Genomic DNA, 21,187 nt, shown 5'->3' on the forward strand with positions numbered 1-21,187 from the left:
GCAAGGCGGGACAGGTCCAGTGGCCCTGTTGTTGATAGTCCATGTGAGCGCACACGCAGCCTCACGTTGCCTACGGACAGGCAGAGGCCAGTACCACTGTCTGTCTTTTTTATTTTCCTTAATAACATTTTTTTTCCTGATTATAAAATGCCAATTGTAGAATACATGCTCACAGAAAGAAAAAGAAAGCACAGAAAAAAAAATAATAACTTTCTTTGACCCAAGCATCTGTAAATAACCACTGTAGGTGCTCTGATGTATTTTCTTTCTGACTTTTTTGTAGGTTTATTTTAAATGTAGTTGAGCTTTTACTATTTCTGTCTTTTGGTCCCTCAACATCCCATTTTGCAGGAGGGCCTGTTCAACCTTGACTGTGCACAGGAGCCCTTCTAGTGGCACCTCACTCCCAAGGTGTCCTGAGACTGAGATGAAGTGTGATGCTCCCATGCTTTTCCCTAACACTGAGGATTCCCAGGCATATTGTGGTTTGCCATTGCAAACTGGCCTCTCCGCCTCTGGACAGCCCATGGATCTGAGGGCATGGCAGAAAGGGGTCCAGGGGTGGGCGGCCTGCAGTCTACCCCTGAAACCAGGGTCAGGGCCCCCACCTCAGGCCTGTTTCCCAGGGCAGCCAGGTCCAGAGCCAGTGCCCAGATCTCCACCATACCCAGCCTCAGATGACCCTGGCATTTGCAGAAAATGTCAGTGGTACTGCCCTTAGAAGCAGTGACCTTCTGGAAGGTGGAAAAAGGATGCTGTGAACTGCAAGGCCCCACACACTTTTCAACGGGAGGCAAGATGCTTGAGGGAACAGGTCAGGAGCCAGACTGATTTAGCAACCCGGCATGAGTTTCTCATGATACACCTGCTGCCGCTGCTGATACTGCCGTTTGTGTCCGGCCCTCCGTTGTCAGTCTTGGTCCCCAAGTGCTACACCTTCTACCCTGCTGCTGGCACATGCTTGCCGCCTGTGAAGGCCCTGTCCTGGTCCCACGTTGCTGCTTATTGTGCCCCCTTCCTACTCCAAAGCCATCAGCTCTTATGGGGGTGAGGGTGGTGGAGACCTGTTCCAGGCCTAACACAAAACACAGTCCTAGGGGCACAGAGGTGCATGAGCTGTGGTCCCTGGAGCTTGCAGCTTTTTCCAGGAAATAGACCGGGAAACAACTTGTCTCCATGTAACTACACCAGCCTGCTCTTGAAGCCGAGACAAGTACCCTTGGCCCAGCCCCAGTGAGGAGTCCTGAGAGGCCTCTCCCTAGTTCCCAGGCCTCACTCCTGACACACCTGCATCAGCCCAGGCTTGCCTCAGTTCAGCAGATCCAGCTGAATATGTGCCACACTCCAGGGGACCTGGCTTCCCTTGAATGCATTGTCATTGGCCTCCATTCCCAGCCTGCAGGAAGGTTCGGCCAGGCGTTACCCAGATGCATAGGATTCTGAGGTCAGTCCAGAAACTGAGAAGGCCTCTTGAGGCAGCTTTGTGCTGTGTCAGCGTCGGAATTCCTGCTGACAGGGGGGATTTGCTCTGGATAGAGCCGTGCTCCTGGCAGCAGGGGGTGTGTTGAACAAAGCCAAGATGCTTCCAGACAGCCAGAGCAGACCCAGACAGCAGGAATACTTCGTGTTTTGTGGGGAGAGGGGTTTTGGGTTTTTTTTTTTTTTTTTTTAAACAAGCCCATCAGCCAAGACAAACAGAACCTAATCTCCTGGCGTCAGCTCACAGTTTTCAAAAATAGGTTGCTTCCCATGACGTTTTCCTTCCCTCTGTTTTGTTCCAACTCCAAGCCTCCCAGCCCTCACTGCTATCTTATAAATCAAACAGAAAAGGAATGACTCTGGGTGCCAGTGGGAGGCTGTCCTTCCAGCAACAGGAGATTCAGGAGCTGGGCAGCACTGTGGACAGCCGTGAACAGACACAGCCCTCCTGGCTGGTTGGCTGCACGCGTCCGCCATCACTGACATCTTCCCTCCCCTTCTTCCCCTGGCAGTCAGAAGCCAGCAGGCAGGGTCTCCCAAGGGTCAGAGCCACACTGAACCGCCAACCTTCCATGTGGAGAAATACCACTGTCTGCTTGGAAAGTGCTGGAATCAGAATGTGTCCCCAGGACCCTCCATCAAGCTGGAGGGCAGCCAGAGTGCTCGGGGCAGAGAAGTGCAGAGCTGAGAGTGCTGGCTAGGCCATGGAAACAAACAATCCAGATGTTCCCACCAACAGAAGCTGCTCCCAGTTCAAGTACAAATTGCTGGGGTAGGAGGTGGGGGGAATAAGAAGAGAGATAATTGGTGGTGTCTGCCCTAGGATGATCATAACTGTGGGCAGGTTATGTCCCAGTTGCCTCCTGCACATCGCAAAGCACTTTTGGGTGTAGCTTCCCACAGTGAAGCAAGAGCAGCAGGGAAACTTGGCAGTGTGAGTTATTTGCCTGCAGACTCATGGGTATGTGGCTGGTATTTGAGGAGAGGCAGAGGCCACTCTAGCACCCTGTGCTGTCAGCATAGCTGGAGCACCTGAGGAGAAGGAAGGAAGGGTGCCCAGAGTGAACACAGCAACTCCTCCTCTTGAGCTATGTGTCAAATCCTCCACTCTCTGAGTTGGGGAGACCTTCCAGGAAGTTGGTTCAGTTCTACACCTGTGTTCAGGTTTCTTCCACAGCATCTTATCTGTTGGGTCTTTCTGCGCGTCCCCAGTGACAGGCTGTTCACAGCAGCCCTCTTGCTTTCAAATGGACATCTTGGTTAGACTTCGGGCAGCAGCACAGCAGGCATACAAATTATACAGGCCTATGAATTAATGCCTTCCCATCCTTGCCCTCCCACTGATGAGCTGGGCGATGCCAGGTAAGTCACCAGCCGTCTCCAGGCCCTCTTCTCCTCTCTAGACTGGAGTGATCACTTGCATCTTGACGGTGCCTGGCGCAGGGCTGGGCTTAGGCAAGGCCTCACAAATCCTAGCTTTCGTGACTATTGTTAGAAAGCCCTTTCACACATTGCTCTAAGGTGTGGCTCCCTATAACTTTGATCCTGGTCTGTCTTCTTAGACACTAGAACAAGACTAATTCCTCTTTCACATGGGTAGATCCTTAAATATTTGAAGATTGCCGTAAGCCCCACCCACTGCCCAGTCTCCACATGGAACAAATGTGGCATTTGGCAGCCCACCACGGGGAGGGATAGGCAGTTCTTCACAAGAGGCAGACATAAAATGGAGAGCTTCTATCAGCTGATAACCCTGCTGCATCACTTCTCATCTGGTGGTTAAGCCTATCTTTGTCATCCTGTTCAAGGACCCTTAGGTCTGGGCCCGAAATTCAAGACACTGCATCTGTCCCTGCTAAAGTGCATGCCCTTACCTGCAGAAAGCCTGAGTTCGGCTTTCTGGGATCTTTAAAGATTGCGATTCTGTCATCCAGTGCCCTCTGTCTCTCCCAATTTAGCCTTTTGAGCTTTGTCTTCAATGGATAACTTTTAATTAATACAATGATGCCAAAAATATATGTTCTTTTGTGGCCATTCATCAGCATCAGATAATAACAGAGGCCTCCTCGTTTCTCCAAGTAGCAGATGGTGTATCTCCTCTTGCTTCTTGCGTCTCATTTCAACAAAGACAGAACGGCCAAGGCCATTTTCTTTAGAGAAATCTAGTTTATTCTACATGTTTAGTTTCATTATTCCCCTTTCTTATCAACAAAGACTTTTTTCTCCCTCCCATCTTTGCAGCAACAGAAAACAGATCTTCAGGACCTTATTCTGTGTTCCTTCAAACTTGTGGAGGGCTCAGAGGAAATCCATAAAGATGATTAAAAGACTGTTGCATGAGGTAGGGATGAGAATGTCCCTTGAAGAAAAGATAAAGGCATTGGGATTAATTAGATAGAAAAAAGAGGATATTTACCAAGGTGTTCTAATAGATGGAGGACTTTTGTACAAGTGACCAGCTGTTCTTCCCTCTGTTGAGGACCAGAAATAGGAGAAGGCCAAAGCTGAAGTCGTCAACGTTTAGGAAATTCCTGTCCTGGCTGTTGCACAGTGGAAAGGGTGACCTGAGCAAGCGGTAGGCTCTCGGGTGTCTTAGGCCCAAAGAGAATCACACTTTGACTGATTTGGAGGTGGAGGAAGCAGAGGAAAGTCTCCCAAGTGAGCCTGCTGAGGGTCTGGCTGTGATGACACCACAGAGGACATGCAGGTGGCTGGCTGGCACTGTGGTAGCAAAAGTCTTTAACATCTGGCCCTCTTCTCACCTTCTCACCTTCTGTCCTTTTTTTTTTTTTCTTTTTGAGAAAGAGTCTTGCTTTGTCACCCAGGCTGGAGTGCAATGCCATGATATCGGCTTACTGCAACCTCTGCCTCCCGGGTTCAAGTGATTTTCCTGCTTCAGCCTCCCGAGTAGCTGGGATTACAGGCACCTGCCATCATGCCTGGCTAATTTTTGTATTTTTAGTAGAGATGGGGTTTCACCATGTTGGCCAGTCTGGTCTTGAACTCCTGACCTCAAGTGACCCACCAACCTTGGCCTCTCAAAGTGCTGAGATTACAGGTGTGAGCCACCATGCACGGCCTTTTCTTCCTTTTTGAGACAGGTGTAAAAGACAAGCCAAGAGATGGTAAAGCTTTCTCTGTGCAGAGACCCCTGGAAATCCCTGATGCGGAAGCCCCAGGTCATAGTCTCTGGGGCTGTCTTTAGCGTAGCTCTTTGGAAAGCCATCAGGATGCTTCTCCAGGATTGGAGCATAGAGGCCCCGCCTGTAGGGTTGGGAGCTGTCTAACCCACCACCCCAGTGGGAAGGCTGTGAGGAAGAGGCAGCAAACACAAGGCCAGAGCAGATGTTCCTGGTGCTGACTGTTGATGAGATCACTGCATTCTGTGCCCTTGGGGCTCATTCTTCCTCCAAGCTGAGGCCACAATGTTAGAGCCTCAGAAATCATCTAACACTTCCCAAACGTTTTTTTAAAGTAATGGAGGCCAGGCACAGTGACTCACACCTGTAATCCCAGCACTTTGGGAGGCTGAGGCAGGTGGATCACTTGAGGTCAGGAGTTTGAGACCAGCCTGGCCAACACGGTGAAACCCCATCTCTACTAAAAATACAAAAATTAGCCGGGTGTGGTGGTGGGTGCCTGTAATCCTAGCTACTTGGGAGGCTAAGGCAGGAGAATTGCTTGAACCTGGGAGGTGGAGGTTGCAGTGAGCTGAGATCATACCACTGTACTCCAGCCTGGGTGACAGAGCAAGACTCCATCTCAACAAATTAAATAAATAAATAAATAAGTAATGGCTGGGCGTGGTGGCTCATGCCTGTAATCCCAGCACTTTGGGAGGCTGAGGCGGGCAGATCATGAGGTCAGGATATCAAAACCATCCTGACTAACATGGTAAAACCCCATCTCTATTAAAATACAAAAAATTAGCTGGGCGTGGTGGCAGGCGCCTGTAGTCCCAGCTACTCGGGAGGCTGAGGCAAGAGAATGGCATGAATCCAGGAGGCGGAGCTTGCAGTGAGCCGAGATTGCGTCACTGCACTCCAGGCTGGGCCACAGAGCGAGACTCCATCTCAAAAAATAAATAAGTAAGTAAATAAATAAATAAAGTATGGAACCTTTTCCTCCACAAATAAAATTTTACAATGAATGGCAATGTTTAAAATCGAGAAAAGCAGAGCAGCCCCAGCTGCCCTGGCCCCGTGCCATGGAGGCCGCTGCAGCATGTCAGTGGCCTTCTGCAGAAGAACTTCCTCATGAATGCAGCCCCCTTACTTTACACAGGGAGAAGCAGGCCTGGAGAGGACTGGAGACTTGGAGAGTGTATCCAGTCACGGGCTACTTGCTGCCTGCAGCTTGGTCCCCAGCACCCAGCTGGGGCTAGGGCTCTGTTGAGGAGACTGACATCAACCCCTACTCCCTTCCATCAGGCCGCCGGTGCTGGGAGTATTTGTAGCCATGTTTCTGAGATACTTCCTGCAGTCTACTGAGGAATCTGGTTTGGTTCTCCTCTAAATCCAGTGAACCACCCTTGAGGCCTACTCTTTGTTTTGGGGCTTCTGCTGTGTGGAGTGCAGATGGGGGCTGGTCACCCCTTGCTGGAGGTTTTTCTAGAGGGTCTCTGATGACAGACTGGAGTGTGTTGAATGCTTTGGGAGTCTTGAGGAGGGTGGGGTGGTGGGAGATCCCCAGAAAACATTGTATGTGGACAGGAAGATGAATAAATGGGAAGTATGTGTTAAAGTTGTCACTGTAAAATGTTAATGGTACAATCTAGGTGATAGGCATATGGTGTCTGTTCACTGTAAAATTCTTCCTGTTTTGCTGTATGTTTGAAAATTTTTATGACAAAATACTGGAGTGGGGAAGCATCCTGAGGCCTTGAAGGATGAGTAAGAGTTTGTTTGATGGAAAAGGAAATAAGGGACATTGCAGGCAGATGGCCAACTTCTCAGGAGCCCTTGAGCAATGTGGCAAGTGCCTGAGGCCACCTATATCCTAGAAAGTCTGAGGTGTATTTGAAGATGGTCTGTGGGCCTTAGGTGCTGATACCCCAGTCTTCTGGAGGGTAACTTGGATCTGTTTCCCACAACATACTGCCACACTGCCCTGACTTGCAGGTCCTGTGCCTTGTGATTGGCCTGCAGCTTGAATGAGAAGTTATTGACTTTTTTCCTTCTCCCTCCCCAACCAAGGACAGCCAGGGCTTGCTGCTAGGAGGCCACACTTTCTTGTAATGGGCCTGTTTGCTGGAGGGGGTGGGTCCTGAGCTGGGGCTTGAGATCCTTTTGCTCATCAGAGATTTTCCGCAGACACCTGGAGCGCTGGAGCAAAAAGGAGCTCAGCAGTGCCTGGCTCAGTCCTCATGTGTGTTGGCACGTCCACATCTCTGGAGAGGAGACCCGCATGGGGGCCCGGAACAGTCCATGGCAGAGCAGAAAGGCAGAAGTTTGTTTGACCTCTTTTCTCTGTCCTACTGCCCAGCCTCCCTTTTCCATCCTGCACACTTTGGCCAGGTCTCCCTCTGGTGCTTCTTCCAAAGTATGGGGTAAATCTACTGCCCAAGTGTTGGCCAAGTATCCTTTTTTTCTTTTAGGAAGCAGGGGAGGATGGTCTGTCAAAGTTAACCTAAATCTGTGCTCCCCTGTCAGTCCTGAACAGATGCTCACTGCATTTTAACAATCTATTAGAAATACTATAATTATTTTAATTGTTCACTTCAGTCCTGATGGTTGGAATCCTTCACGTGATCTAATGTGATTGCTTCTTTCATAAGTTAGGACATTTTTATTTTGTTTTTGTTTGTTTTAATGTTAAGGGCCTGGCTTGGTTTTCAGCATCACTCCTGAGTATGCTTCATTCTGTAATGAGTGTTTCCCCTGTGTTGTTGGTTTTCCTGTGTACAGTAATTGTGACTGGGTTTTGACCTGTGAGTGTCCATTGGCGCCTGTGGCCATTATTGCCTGGCAATCCAGACCACATCTGGCAGGCCCCAAGGCCCAGGCAGCTTTTTGAGAGCCCCTCTCCTGCCTGGCCTGGGGACATGAGCCATTCACAACAGAAGAGAGTGGGCATTTTGTGGAGTTTTCTCTTTACTGGATAGTAGTGTCCCCTGCAATTAAGATCCCGTATTCACCTCTTCTTATTAATTCTAGCACTTGTCTGTATGTTTATAAGTGCTTACTGCTGGTTCAGTGGGGCCTGGGATGAGTCCTAGAGAGGGAAAATTAGATCCTGGATGAACAAGAATTCCCCATTCTCTGAGTGAAGAGTGCTGAGAAGACTGAGCGTATGTGGCTAACTGAGCTGGTAATTTGCGGGGACCAAGAGTTCAGAATACTTTATATTTTATGTTTATTTTTTGGAGACAGGGTGTCACTCTGTTCCCCAGCCTGGAGTGCAGTGGTGCAATCTCTGCTCACTGTAGCCTCTGCCTCCCGGGTTCAAGCAATTCTCCCACCTCAGCCTCCTGAATAGCTGGGATTACAGGTGCATGCCACTGTGCCCAGCTAATTTTTGTATTTTTTCGTAGAGATGGGGTTTTACCATGTTGGCCAGGCTGGTCTCAAACTCCTGACCTCAAGTGATTCGCCCGCCTCAGCCTCCCAAAGTGCTGGGATTACAGGCATGAGGCACCGCACTCGGCCTCTGAATACTTTTTTTTGAGATGGAGTCTCACTCTCTCTCCCAGTCTGGAGTGCAGTGGCGTGATCTCGGCTCACTGCAAGCTCCGCCTCCTGGGTTCACGCCATTCTCCTGCCTCAGCCTCCCAAGTAGCTGGGACTACAGGCGCCCGCCACCAACGCCTGGCTAATTTTTTGTGTTTTTAGTAGAGACGGGGTTTCACCGTATTAGCCAGTATGGTCCTCAGCCTCCCATAGTTTTGGGATTGCAGGCATGAGCCACCACACCTGGCCCCGGCCTCTGAATACTTTAGAGTCATTAATTAATTCTCTCAGAAGTACTTGGGGAGTGCCTCTCATGTGTCAGTCACGAGTACCAGGGAAACGCCTTCTCTGCCCTCAAGGAGCTTCAGTCTAGAGGGGAAGGCAGATAAGAAGCCCGGCCCCTGTGTGAGTGCTGTGTTGCAAGATACCAGGGACATGCAGGGGGGATGCCTTTGATTCCCCACTGGCTGATTGACCACCTCGGTGATGTGTTCAGCGGATGATTACTGGGCTTTTTCACTGTGTGTGGCTCAGTGCAGGGCTTGAGGGCATCCTTGAGTGGATAAATGGCAACACCCCCTCAAGAGTTTATGATGTGGTAGGAAGGAAGACTCTCTAGCCAAGCTAGCGAGATTATGAGACAATATGAGGAATTAAAGAGAGATTGCCATGTCTCCTGTGAATAAATCAGTTACTTCTACCAGAAACGGTTTCAAAATGAAGTCGTTTTGAGGCTGAGCTGTGAGAAGGAGAGACTTATCCTTCATGTCTTATCCCCTTAACTCACTGGCACCCTCCAGTGCCCAGGTAGGTGGGGACAGCATTTCCCTCTGCTTTAACCCTGTATGGCACACTGGGACTTGGAGCTTTGGTCACGTGCTTGGGGGCCAGCCTGGCAGTGTTGCCAGCTTCCTCCTCTGTAGCATCCTCAGTCTGGCATCGAGATGGCAAGGGGCCTGGCAGGAATTGAGGGAGCTCTATAAGCAAGTTTGAACAAGGGCATCAGTAAGTCTGCTGTTCTGGAACAGGGAAGGCTCATGGAAGCCGGGCCATAAAGTGCTAAGGCTCTGTCGTCATGGGGATGTTGCTTCTAAGGGTAGTGAGGGCTCCAGGGGCAACTGGGGGTGTGCGAATTTCCTCTTTTGGCCAGCCAGGGAGCTGCCTGGGCTTCTGAGGCCTCGGCAAAGTGGCAGACATGCCACCAAAATATACCTAATGCAGTCATAAAATACACTCCTGCTGTTGCTGGGAGTGTAAGTAAACTGATGTCATATTTTCGGAGGGCCTTTTACTATTACTAATTAATGTTATAAATGACCATACCCTTTCACCTAGAAATTTCCCTGCTAAGGAACTTGTCCTATGGAAGTGCTTGCCCAAGTGCATATGCATGTGTGTGTACAGGTGTTCATTGCTGCATTATTTGGGTTGGCCACAAAAAGAGAGACCACAATCTAAATGTCCAGCAATAGAAGAATGGTGAGATACATTATGAAGCACACACAAAGGAATGAGGCAGTCTGTACCAAGTGATGGAGAACGGTGTCTGGAATATTTTGTTGAGAAAAAGCAATCTGGAAAGAATCACATTTTAATATTTTTTAATGATTTGTACAAGCATGTACTTGTATACGTACAACAGTATGTCTGTCTGGACATTTGTCTGCTGAAAAAGTACTTGTTTCCTCTGGGGAAGGAGGGGCAGGCAGTGAAGAGGGAACTTCTACTTTGAATTCTGCACATGTCTGATTTTATGAACAAGCATGTACTCCTTTTGTGACTTTTAAGAATCAGTACAAATTTTTTCAAAGGAGATAGAATGTGACAAAAAGCACACCCAGCAGGCTACCCAGAGGTGCATGTGTTCCCTAGGAGCTCAACAGGACCTGCCGGGCCATGCAGCAGCGCATCGTGGAGCTCATCTCCCGCGTGTCCAACGAGGAGGTCACCGAGGAGCTGCTGCATGTGAATGATGACCTCAACAACGTCTTCCTTCGATACGAGAGGTGGGAGCTGGATTTCTTTTTTTTTTTTCCCCCCTTGAAAAGATTGTTGCCATAACAGAGGGATTTCTTTCATAAACAAAGGAAAGAGAGGGAGAGGGAGAGAGATTAGAGTTGGAAAATACTCATCAGAGATGCTAATTTGTTCCCGGCTGACAGGAAAAATGCTTCTTGTCCTCCTGGGAACTGAGCAGCAGAAGCAGCAGGAAGTTGACGTGCAGAATTAGGCTCTCTGCCCTTTGTAAGCCTCAGGCTGCTCTGCCTTTCCCCACTGCCCCGCCACCCCCAGCCCCAGGGAGGGGTAGCACTTGGGGGCCTCTGGGCCCCAGAGCTTCTGCACCTGCTCCTTTGATGATCCTTTGAATTTGAAAAGGATTAAAGGGAAAAAAAATCTCTAGTAAGAAAAAGGATTTCCTCTTTCCCATCTTAAAAAAAAAAAAGAAAAAAGCTTTTTCCTTTGCAAATGTCAGTGTTATCTAGAGCATTCAGGGGAAGCAGGCGGGTGTAAGTGCCGGAATGCTGCTGCTTAGGGAAGCGTGCACACATTCATTCCAGTTCTTTCTGCAGCCAAATCATTTTTGGGTTTGAGGCAACAAACCTGCAAATTCTTTTTCATTTCCAAAGCCTTCCCTCAGGACAAAGTCCAAAATGTCTTATTTAGACCTAGTTTTAAATAGGAAGAATAATGGCAAGCACAGTTCCTATCTCATCACCTGATGGGAGCACACTGGGCTTTCATGAAGGACTCAGCATAAGGACCAGAAAGGACCATGATCAGGCCAACCTTTTCCCCTTAAAGATGAGGCTTGAGAGGACAGGACAGTGGCTTGAGTCCCCTGCAGACTTAAGGTCCTAGTCCCCTCTGCCGCACCAGCTGACTCACAACCTACTGCTGGATTCATCAGGAGGACAAGGACCTGGCATCAGTTAGGGTGAGTGGGACAGATGCTCGCATTTGTGTTACCCTTTGGGGGCCTAAAGGGTGGTTTTGTTATGACTGTCACAGCCTTGGGCCTTGTCTCATCTTTTGACTATGGAAGTACACACCAGTGGCTCTGTGCCCACCTGACAGGTGAAGAAACCTCTGCAGTAAGTGTGGGGGCATCCCTAGGACCCCCCAGTGCATCAGTTGGAGAACAGGAGCAGATCTGAGGGAACCTGACTCCCAGCCCGAGGCCCCTTTGTCTTGCCATGTGATTCCAGTTTCTCCATGGTAAATGGGCTTGGGTTTAACCTATTAAACCTATTTAAGCCCTGCTAGAAAGCGTAACAGGAGCTAACTAATATGAGTATTTTCACCCAAGAGTCCCCCAGTCCCAGCATTACACATAATTCAGAGGCAAAGCCTGGGGCTGGTGGCTGGAAGTGCTATCCTGGTTAGAGTATCTTTGATAATACTCATTGTTCGTTGAAGATGAGTGTGGGAAAGGTACCCCAGGATTAAAATTGTTTCCGATGTATTAATATTCCTGTTCTCCTTGTAGACCACTGTTGAAAAAACACACAAGTCTTTTTTAAAACCACAGTGGACACTCACTGCCTACCCAGATCATTCCTCCTGGGGATCCCTTTTCACCAGCTGCTGATCCCAGCAAGTTGGGAGACAAATGTGGAGCAGCATAACTCATTAAAGCTGGGTGTCTAAGGCTCCAGCTGGAAAAAGTCTCTTAGCTACCGCTGCCTGTGGCATTTGGAGTTTTTAAATACGATACAGAACATAATCTATTCTGCCCCACCCCAACACACACCTCATAACTACTCTTCCATTCCCCACCTGACAGAAGAATGACCTGGCCTTCAACAGTTGCTCAAAGCCAACTCCCCCTGCACTGCCTGACTGGGTGCAGAGGACACTCACTTCACCCTCCTAGCAGTCCTTCGATGATTGGCCCAGGCCTCTCTGTAGCAGCTACTGGCGAGCATTTCCCCAGGCCGTAGCCAGGGCCATGCATCCGCCTTCCTCCTGCTGGTGCCCACCCTATGTGTGCCCCACCCCCTTTCTCCAGAGGTTGAGTTGGGAGCATGTTAGGAACACTAGCTAGTTGCTCCTGAACACAGCCCTATGAAATAGGGAGTCTGCAGCTACTGCCTGGTGTTGTAAGCATTGGGAAGCTCCAAGGTAAGGTGGTTAAGCCACCCTCCCTCCAGGGACAAGAGGAGCTCTCTGGGCCCAGGTGTGTGAGGAGAGGCTGGGGACACTCACAATGACCTCCATGATGGGCCAGCCACCACCCCTTTCTGATGCCCACTCTGGGTGCTGGGTGAGAAGCTGATCCTCTCAGGGGGAGCCCCACACAGAGGAAGCCATGGCAGAGTTGATGTATGGTTTCACTCCCTAGCCCCCAGGTGGGACTGGCTGGTCTTGGTCCCAGGGATTCTTCATAGGACTAGTGAGCACCCCACAGGGCCATATCACAGGCATCCTCTCTCCTTACTTCTGCTTTCCCTTCCCCCGTTAGGTTCGAACGATACAGGTCTGGCCGATCGGTTCAAAATGCCAGTAATGGAGTAAGTATTCCTTCAGAATCCTCTCATCTCCTGAGGCCAGACCTACCCCTCCACGTTTTGGAGGCTGGAGAGACCTCCAGTTTTTCTAACTGGGGTTGAAATATTTGGGAAATTGAAGAGGCAAGCTCTGGTTGATGGGATACTAGGGCAGAGCTAGCAGGCACCCCTGATGGGAAGGTGGCAAGGAAGCCCTAAGTTTGCAGCTCCCAGGACAGTCACTGTTGACTCAGCAACCCCTCCTTCTAGTGGGGACGGGGAGGAGGCAGTGGGCAGGGCTCACTGACATCCAGGCCCACCATGAACCTGGAAGGCAAGTGGGGGAAGTGGCCTTGCTTCTGTACTAGAGCAGTGCTGATGCTTTTCTTCTTGGAACCCTGCATAGTTGCCTTGCTAGCTTCTACCTCACAGAGCCTGACTCCAGGGTTCTGGGGCTTATGGCCAATCTCATGTTCTGACAGGTACTGAATGAAGTGACCGAAGACAACTTAATAGACCTGGGGCCAGGGTCTCCAGCCGTGGTGAGCCCGATGGTGGGGAACACAGCGCCCCCATCTTCCCTCTCCTCCCAGCTTGCAGGCTTAGGTGAGTGTCTCATAGGGACAAAAGGGCCTACCTACTTCCTACCACTGGCCTCCCTTGCAGGCCACCTCTCTTTCTTTCTTGGAAGACTCAAAGAGAGTCTTTTGGGAAATACATGTGAAAGTGTTTTCCTGAGTCCTAGCCAGTTGTACCACCTTACCTTCAATTCATACCTTTTTTCCCCCTAAATTTGAAGTTTAAAATCTATGTTGGAAAGCAGGGATGGGGGAAATTCCAAAGAATTAAAGAAAGGTCACAGCCGTGCGCAGTGGCTCACGCCCGTAATCCCAGCACTATGGGAAGCCAAGGTGGGTGGATCACCTGAGGTCAGGAGTTTGAGACCAGCCTGACCAACATGGCGAAACCCAGTCTCTATTAAAAATACAAAAATTAGCTGGGCATGGTGGGCGCCTGCAATCCCAACTACTCGGGAGGCTGCAGCAGGAGAATCACTTGAGCCTGGGAGGTGGAGGTTGCAGTGAGCCGAGATGGCGTCATTGCACTCCAGCCTGGGCGACAGAGCAAGACACCGTCTCAAAAAAAAAAAAAAAAAGAAAGGTCACCTGCCATGTTTTATATGGAACATTCACTATGATTGAAGTAATTTCCTTTTCAATATTAACTAGGTCAAGGCCGGGCGCGTAATCCCAGCATTTTGGGAGGCTGAGGTGGGTGGATCACTTGAGGTCAGGATTTTGAGACCAGCCTGGCCAAAATGGTGAAACCCCGTCTGTACTAAAAATACAAAAAAATTAGCCAGACTTGGTGGCGGGCACCTGTAGTCCCAGCTACTCAGGAGGCTGAAGCAGGAGAATTGCTTGAACCCAGGAAGCAGAGGTTGCAGTGAGCCGAGATCGCGCCATTGCACTCCAGCCTGGGGGACGACTCCATCTCAAAAAAAAAAAAAAAATCAATATTAACTAGGTCAAGGAGGGCAGATAAGTTTCAGCTCTTTGGCTTCTTGGAACACAGGTTTGAGGAGGATGCTGAAGCCACATCAGGGCTTAGACAAGTCTGTGATTGATTGATTGTCAGTATCTACAGAGGGCTTGGAAACAGGAGGTAGCACACTGAAATATTTGCCCTCCTTGAACTTTACCATCAGCCTAAAGCAGTCCATTGTCTGGAACTTAAAAGAAACTCACCACTTTCCACAGTTCATTTAGTTTGTACATTCAAAGTGTGTATATGACTCTAGCACATTGGTTATACTTACTGGATGATTCCAATTTATAACAAATGAAATTATAACATTGAAATAATAAGCATGGCCCTCAAAATTCTTTCCTCTGTCTTGCTTTTCTGTTTTCCTTTTAAAAAAATATTTCTTGTCTACTTTCCTTTCATTTGACTTGAGTTAAACTTCTAGTGGCTATCAGTTGCTGTAATTCTAGCTTCTCAATATTTCGTATATTTGTAGCCACTATTTCTGTATCGGAACAGATGTCTCTGCCTTCAGTCAGTCCAGCATATATGACTGCCAGATTTAATACTTAAAAATCAAATTGTCACGCCTGTAATCCCAAGACTTTGGGAGGCCGAGGCAGGTGGATCACCTGAAGTCAGGAGTTTGAGACCAGCCTAACCAACATGGCAAAACCCCATCTCTACTAAAAATACAAAAATCAGCTGGGCATGGTGGTGTGTGCCTGTAATCCCAACTACTGGGGGGTTGAGGCAGGAGGATCGCTTGAACCCGGGAGGCGGAGGTTGCAGTGAGCCGAGATTGTGCGACTGCACTGCAGCCTGGGCAACAGAGCAAGATGCCGTCTCAAAAAAAAAGAAGAAAAAAAAAGCCGGGTGTGGTGGCTCACGCCTGTAATCCCAGCACTTTGGGAGGCTGAGGCGGGTGGATCATGAGGTCAGGAGATCGAGACCATCCTGGCTAACATGGTGAAACCCCGTCTCTACTAAAAATACAAAAAATTGGCTGGGGGTGGTGACTGGCGCCTGTAGTCCCAGCTACTCAGGAGACTGAGGCAGGAGAATGTCGTGAACCCGGGAGGCGGAGCTTGCAGTGAGCCGAGATCGCTCTACTGCACTCCAGCCTGGGTGACAGAGTGAGACTCTGTCTCAAAAAAAAAAAAAAAAAATCCAAATTGGATTCTGCTACCTCTCTTCTTAAAAAAGGTATAGTAGGCCAGGCATAGTGGCTCACGCCTGTAATCCCAGCACTCTGGGAAGCCAAGGCAGGCAGATTGCTTGAGTCCAGGAGTTCAAGACCAGCCTGGGCAACATAGCAAAACCTCATCTCTACTAAAAATACAAAAAAATTAGCTGGGAGTGGTGGCACACACCTGTAGTCCCAGGTACTCAGGAGGCTGCAGTAGGAGAATCTCTTGAGCCCAGAAGGTCGAGGCTGCAGTGAGCTGAGATCGTGCCACTGCACTCCAGCTTGGGCATCCAGAGTGAGACCCTGTCTCAAACAAAACAACAAAAAAAGTAGTGTCCACCAGGGGTGGTGGCTCACACTTGCAATCCCATCACTTTGGGAGGCCGAGGTGGGAAGATCACTTGAGGCCAGGTGTTTGAGACCAGCCTGGGCAACATAACGAGACCTTGTCTCTACAAAATAATTTTAAAACAGCTGGGCATGGTGGCACATACCTGTAGTCCTAGCTACTTGGGAGGCCAAGGTGGGAGGATCGCTTGAGCCCGGGAGGTCAAGGCTACAGTGAGCCATGATCATGCCAAGAGAGTAAGATTCTGTCTCTTTAAAAAAAAAAAAAAAGTCTAGTATCTTCCCACCCACTCCTTTACCTGGTATTTGAGGTATTACCAGCCACTTCCTCCACAAATCTTTTCCTATGAGCATTGTTCACTTCGCACACCCTGGCCTCTAAACCCTGTGCCTTTGTATCTGCCTTTCCCCTTCTCCCCACAGCATCCTCCCCCTTATCCTTACAGACCCACTCTTGTGTTGGTTTTGAGTCTTTCCTGATGTCTCAAGCCAAGCACTGCTGTGGCTTGTCTCTTGCCCACTCTGAACTTCTTGAAGCTGAGGACCATATCAGATTCAATTTGGTCCACTCAAGATCTAGCTCTGAACATGGTGGGTACCTAAGAAATATTTGCTGAATAAATAGATGTTCCAGGTCCTTGGACATTGTGATTGAGTTAATGAGGAGCCCAAGCGAGAAGGGCATTATGGAAAATCTGCAGGTGCACTGGCGCCAGTCTGTGCCTTGTCACCCCAGCAATCTCTTTTTTGTTTTGACTCTTTCGCCTCCTTGAGCAGTTTGAGGGGCAGTGGCTGTCCCATCCCCCATCTGGCCCACCCTGGCTCCTCCGGCATGTGGTGCACTGGGAGTACCAAGGAAAGTCCCGTCCCACCCTCCCCATGGAACCTAAACCCGCCTGGCTGGCGTCCTAGCTTGGGGCCCCTTCATCAGATCTACAGTCTACATTTTGTTCTCATCTGCCACCCATTTGTTTTGTTGCCACAGACTTGGGGACAGAGAGCGTCAGTGGCACCCTCAGTTCACTCCAGCAATGTAATCCCCGTGACGGCTTTGACATGTTTGCCCAGACGAGAGGAAACTCCTTGGCTGAGCAGCGCAAGACGTATGTGGGGCCCCTTCTAGTGGCTCTCTAAAGATATTGGGGGGATTGACCCATGCCTGGTCACAGGCCAGCACAAAAAGGCATTTATTTACCATGTCCAGGACTGCCAGGAACTTTAAAGCATGGCTGTAAGGACTTGGCATTAGACACAGATACTGAATAAACACCAACTGCCCACCTCCTCCCCACCCCCAACGCACACACATTGTCCTGCCCTCGGGGTTGATTGGAGTGTGATTTCTCCTGTCAGTTGTAAGAGACAGCTTTTCTCTTTTCTCCCCATGCTGCTGCTGCTGCAGACACCACCCTGCCTGGCCCCTCATCCACAGGAGATGCTTGGAAGCAGGAGGGTGCAGCCATGCAGGGTGAACCCATTCCTTACAGCAAGATTTTCCTGACTAAAATAAGTGGTCAGAGCAGAGGCTCCTCTGATAGCAGCTCTGGCTAGGATGAGCCATCTGGAATTCAGGGAGTTGATTCCAAAAGAGAGAATCCCCTACATCTCAGGGAGGCACTGTACATGTTTTGAGCTTTCTGTTCAGCCTAAAGGCGGGTGAGACACACTTTTTCCCACCTTTCCCAGGGACCCAGCATCTTGGTGCACTCAGCATCCTGAGTCCTGCTTGGGACTCAGTAGGGTAAACAGAAACCCAAGGTCCCATGTACCCTTCACCAGCAAAAGTTGCTTGTAAAACAGATATAGCTAAAGGAGTCAGAGAGTGGAGGAAGACCATCCATAATCAGTGACAGTCCCGGGTCCCAGAGACCACCTTCCCTGTCAAATGCCACTGAGGCTGCTGCTAATAAAATAAGAATTAATGTTACTTTGTGTTTATCTAGTCTTCCCTCTGAGGAGTATTAGGGCACTTTGGACACCCTGACATTGAGCTTCAGAGATGCTCAGTATTGTTACTCAAGAGAGGGATGTTGAGGTGCACAAAATCTGAGATCGCAGAGATTAGTGGCTCAGACTGAGCTAGGACCCAGGCCTCCTAGCATCCACTGCAGGGAGACAGACAACATGAGCCCTTAGCCTCTGCTCAATGTCAAGGTCTCAGGAAATGTTTTTCCAAGGACATCTGAGGAAGGACCATAGGATAGAAGTGATTACAGGCCACTACCCCATCCTTCCATGACCATTGGAGGAAAATGAACTCTGCTTGTGCTGCTTCTTCATCTCCAGGGTAACCTATGAGGATCCTCAGGCTGTCGGAGGACTTGCTTCTGCCCTAGACAATCGAAAACAGAGCTCAGAAGGGGTAGGTCTTTAACCCTGTTTTTCTGCCTGGAGTCTTCTGGAGGGAAAGTCAGGTGATTTGGCAAAGCTGGCTGGGTAATTCAGCAGAAACTGGCTTGCACAGGGGGCAGGGACACCCCGGGGGAGAGACCCACGGGGGATACCCCGTAGAACCCAGGTAGCGCCTCATTGAGTCTTCACCTCACCCCGTGAGATGAGGCCACACATGAGCTTCCCAATCCACCCAAGAGGAAACAGTCCCAGGGAGGTGGGAGACAGGCTGAGACACCCAGAGAGCAGACAGCAAGCCGGGGTTCCAATCCTAGGATTAGTGTCCATCTCCAGAACCCCTGCTCTTCCTACCACAGTGGCCCCAAGTTCTCCAGGCACAAGTCTCCTATGGTCACCTGTTACAGTGCCACAGGGTGGTCAGTGCTCTGATAAAACCATGGCCTGCACCAGGAAGGACAATGCTGACCCAAGCCACATCTCTGATGGCCATTTGTCACTGAACTAGCAGAGCAGTACCAACCCCATTAGAAGGCACTCGAGAGCCAGGGTTTGTTTACAGAGCTGGCGCAGTTGGGTGGTGGCTGGGAGGGTGTCCTGTGGTGGTGAGGGGGTGCAGCACAATGAAGTGGAGGGAATGGTATGTGTTTGGGCCTCCCCAAACATAGCCATGCTTTCTGTACAATTTCAGATTACTGAAGGGGAAAGGATGTGTGTCTTAATGCTTCTCATGAGATTTTTCTTTTTGCCTAACTAAGAAATGTGTATGGATGCATGTCTGTTTGCAGGGGCAGGGAGGAGGAGGGTCCTTGGAATAGCTGCCGACAACAGCTGGAACTCCTGTCTGGGTCCCCCAGCTGGGCTAGAGAGGGCAGTGATCATCTGTCCACTGGACAGGAAGGTTTGCAAAGGGCTGTTTGCTTCCTGGGTCCCAATTTTTGGCCTTCTGAAGCCCCTGTCCAATAGGCCCAGGCAGGCAGCAGTGCTGGTTTCCACGGGATGCTCCTTCTTGGGGGAAGGGACTCTCCCTCATCCATGCTGGCCTTTGCCTGGTGGATCTGAGGGCATGCATCCCTCTGCACTGGTCACCAGAGGGCGCAGAAGAGCCAGCTGGCTGCCTTGGGCCCTCAGTGCCCTGCCTTTCCACAGGAGTGGGCAGTGCCACCTGAACCCCTGAGACTGGGACACCCAAAATCAATGCAGTGCTCATGACTCTGATTGTCCCAGTACTTAGAATGTCCTCCCACCTGCCCCAGCATGGGCATTAGAGAGCCCAGCTAGGGGCCTACCAGGATACTGCCTGGTGAGGACATCCCCTCCTCCTGGCCAACCCTGGCCTGCACTGGGAGCAGCCCTGTTGTGCCCCTACGAGGCTGACCTCATTTGTACCTCACTCTGGCTCTAGGACTTGCTTTGTCCATGCCAGGGTGTGTCCTGCTGCACCCCTGCCATTATCAGTGCCCAGGCCTGGGTCTGAGCCCAGGAGATGTGAGTGACTTCCCGCCCTTCACCCTTTGCGTGTGTGGCTTGGACTAGCTCCCTGTTTTCAAAGGTCCTGATGACTCCAGCAGGTTTTCCACCCAGCAGTAGGCAGATTGCTTTTTTTGAGATGGAGTTTCGCTCTGGCGCCCAGGTTGGGGTGCAGTGGCGCGATCTTGGCTCACTGCAGCTTTCATCTCCCAGGTTCAAGCGATTCTCCTGCCTCAGCCTTCTGAGTAACTGGTATTACAGGCGCCCACCACCACCACAGCTGGCTAATTTTTGTGTTTTTACTAGAGACAGGGTTTCACTATATTGGCCAGGTCGGTCTCGAACTCCTGACCTCAGGCACTCCGCCCGTCTTGGCCTCCCAAAGTGCTGGGATTAGAGGTATGAGCCACCGTGCCTGGCCATCAGATTGCTTTTCATGTTTGCTGCTCCATGGGGCAATGTCATGGCCACAGCCTTAGCGATACAGGGCAGCAGAGCATGTGGGCTGTGTGTGTATGTGTGTGTCTACACATATTCTTGCCCACCTGCAGCATTTCAGGTTACCTTGTCCCATCCCAAGCCATGCTGACTTGGAAATGAAAACGAGGCCAAGGGAGAAATTAAGAACACAATAAAAAAGGGGAAGGCTGGGCACGGTGGCTCACGCCTGTCATCTCAGCACTTGGGAGGCCGAGGCTGGCGGATCACCTGAGGTCGGAAGTTCGAGACCAGCCTGACCAACATGGAGAAACCCCATCTCTACTAAAAATACAAAATTAGCTGAGCATGGTGGCACGTGCCTGTAATCCCAGCTACTCAGGAGGCTGGGGCAGGAGAATCGCTTGAACCCAGAGGCAGAGGTTGCAGTGAGCCGAGATCATGCCATTGCACTCTGGCCTGGGCAAGAAGAGTGAAACTCCGTCTCAAAAATAAATAAAATAAAATAAATGAATGGGAGAAAATTGTGTAGCCACACCTCTACAAATCAAATCCAACCAAGTCAGTCAAGAAAAGGTCATCCCAGGGCCGGAAGCAGTGGCTCACACCTGTAATCCCAGCACTTTGGGAGGCTGAGGTGGGAGTTCAAGACCAGCCTAGCCAAGATGGTGAAACCCTGTCTCTAATAAAAATGTAAAAATTAGGGCCGGGCACAGTGGCTCACGCCTGTAATCCCAGCACTTTGAGAGGCCGAGGTGGGTGGATCACGAGGTCAGGAGATTGAGACCATCCTGGCCAACATGGTGAAACCCCATCTCTACTAAAAATACAAAAATTAGCTGGGCGTGGCAGCGCATGCCTGTAATCTCAGCTACTTGGGAGGCTGAGGCAGGCGAATTGCTTGAACCCAGGAGGTGGAGGTTGCAGTGAGCCGAGATAATGCCACTGCATTCCAGCCTGGCGACAGCTAGAATCCGTCTCAAAAAAACAAAAACAAAAATTAGCCAGGTGTGGTGGTGGGTACCTGTAATCCCAGCCACTTGGGGGGCTGAGACAGAGAATTGCTTGAATCCGGGAGGTGGAGGTTGCAGTGAGCTGAGATCGCACCACTGCACTCCAGGCTGGGTGACAGAGCGAGACCCCATCTCAAAAAGAAAAATAAAAAGTCATTCCAGCTACTCAGGAGGCTGAGGCAGAAGGATCGCTCGTGCCCAGGAGTTTTTGAGACCAGT

At 50.1% G+C, this 21,187-nt stretch overlaps 1 protein-coding gene across 3 annotated transcripts in view; it reads left to right on the forward strand.

Annotated features, from left to right (window-relative positions):
- TOM1L2 (target of myb1 like 2 membrane trafficking protein) overlaps positions 1-21,187 on the forward strand; it is a 127,176-nt gene that overhangs the window by 91,169 nt on the left and 14,820 nt on the right. For all 3 annotated transcript variants that reach the window (XM_024234840.3, XM_024234841.3, XM_054535485.2), the window contains exons 8-12: positions 10,020-10,153; positions 12,610-12,658; positions 13,117-13,240; positions 16,684-16,801; positions 17,985-18,060. In XM_024234840.3, the coding sequence (XP_024090608.1) occupies positions 10,020-10,153; positions 12,610-12,658; positions 13,117-13,240; positions 16,684-16,801; positions 17,985-18,060 (501 nt within the window). The remainder of the gene's footprint in view (positions 1-10,019; positions 10,154-12,609; positions 12,659-13,116; positions 13,241-16,683; positions 16,802-17,984; positions 18,061-21,187) is intronic.

The sequence above is a fragment of the Pongo abelii genome, chromosome 19, assembly GCF_028885655.2.
Source record: "Pongo abelii isolate AG06213 chromosome 19, NHGRI_mPonAbe1-v2.0_pri, whole genome shotgun sequence".
NCBI lineage: Eukaryota > Metazoa > Chordata > Mammalia > Primates > Hominidae > Pongo > Pongo abelii.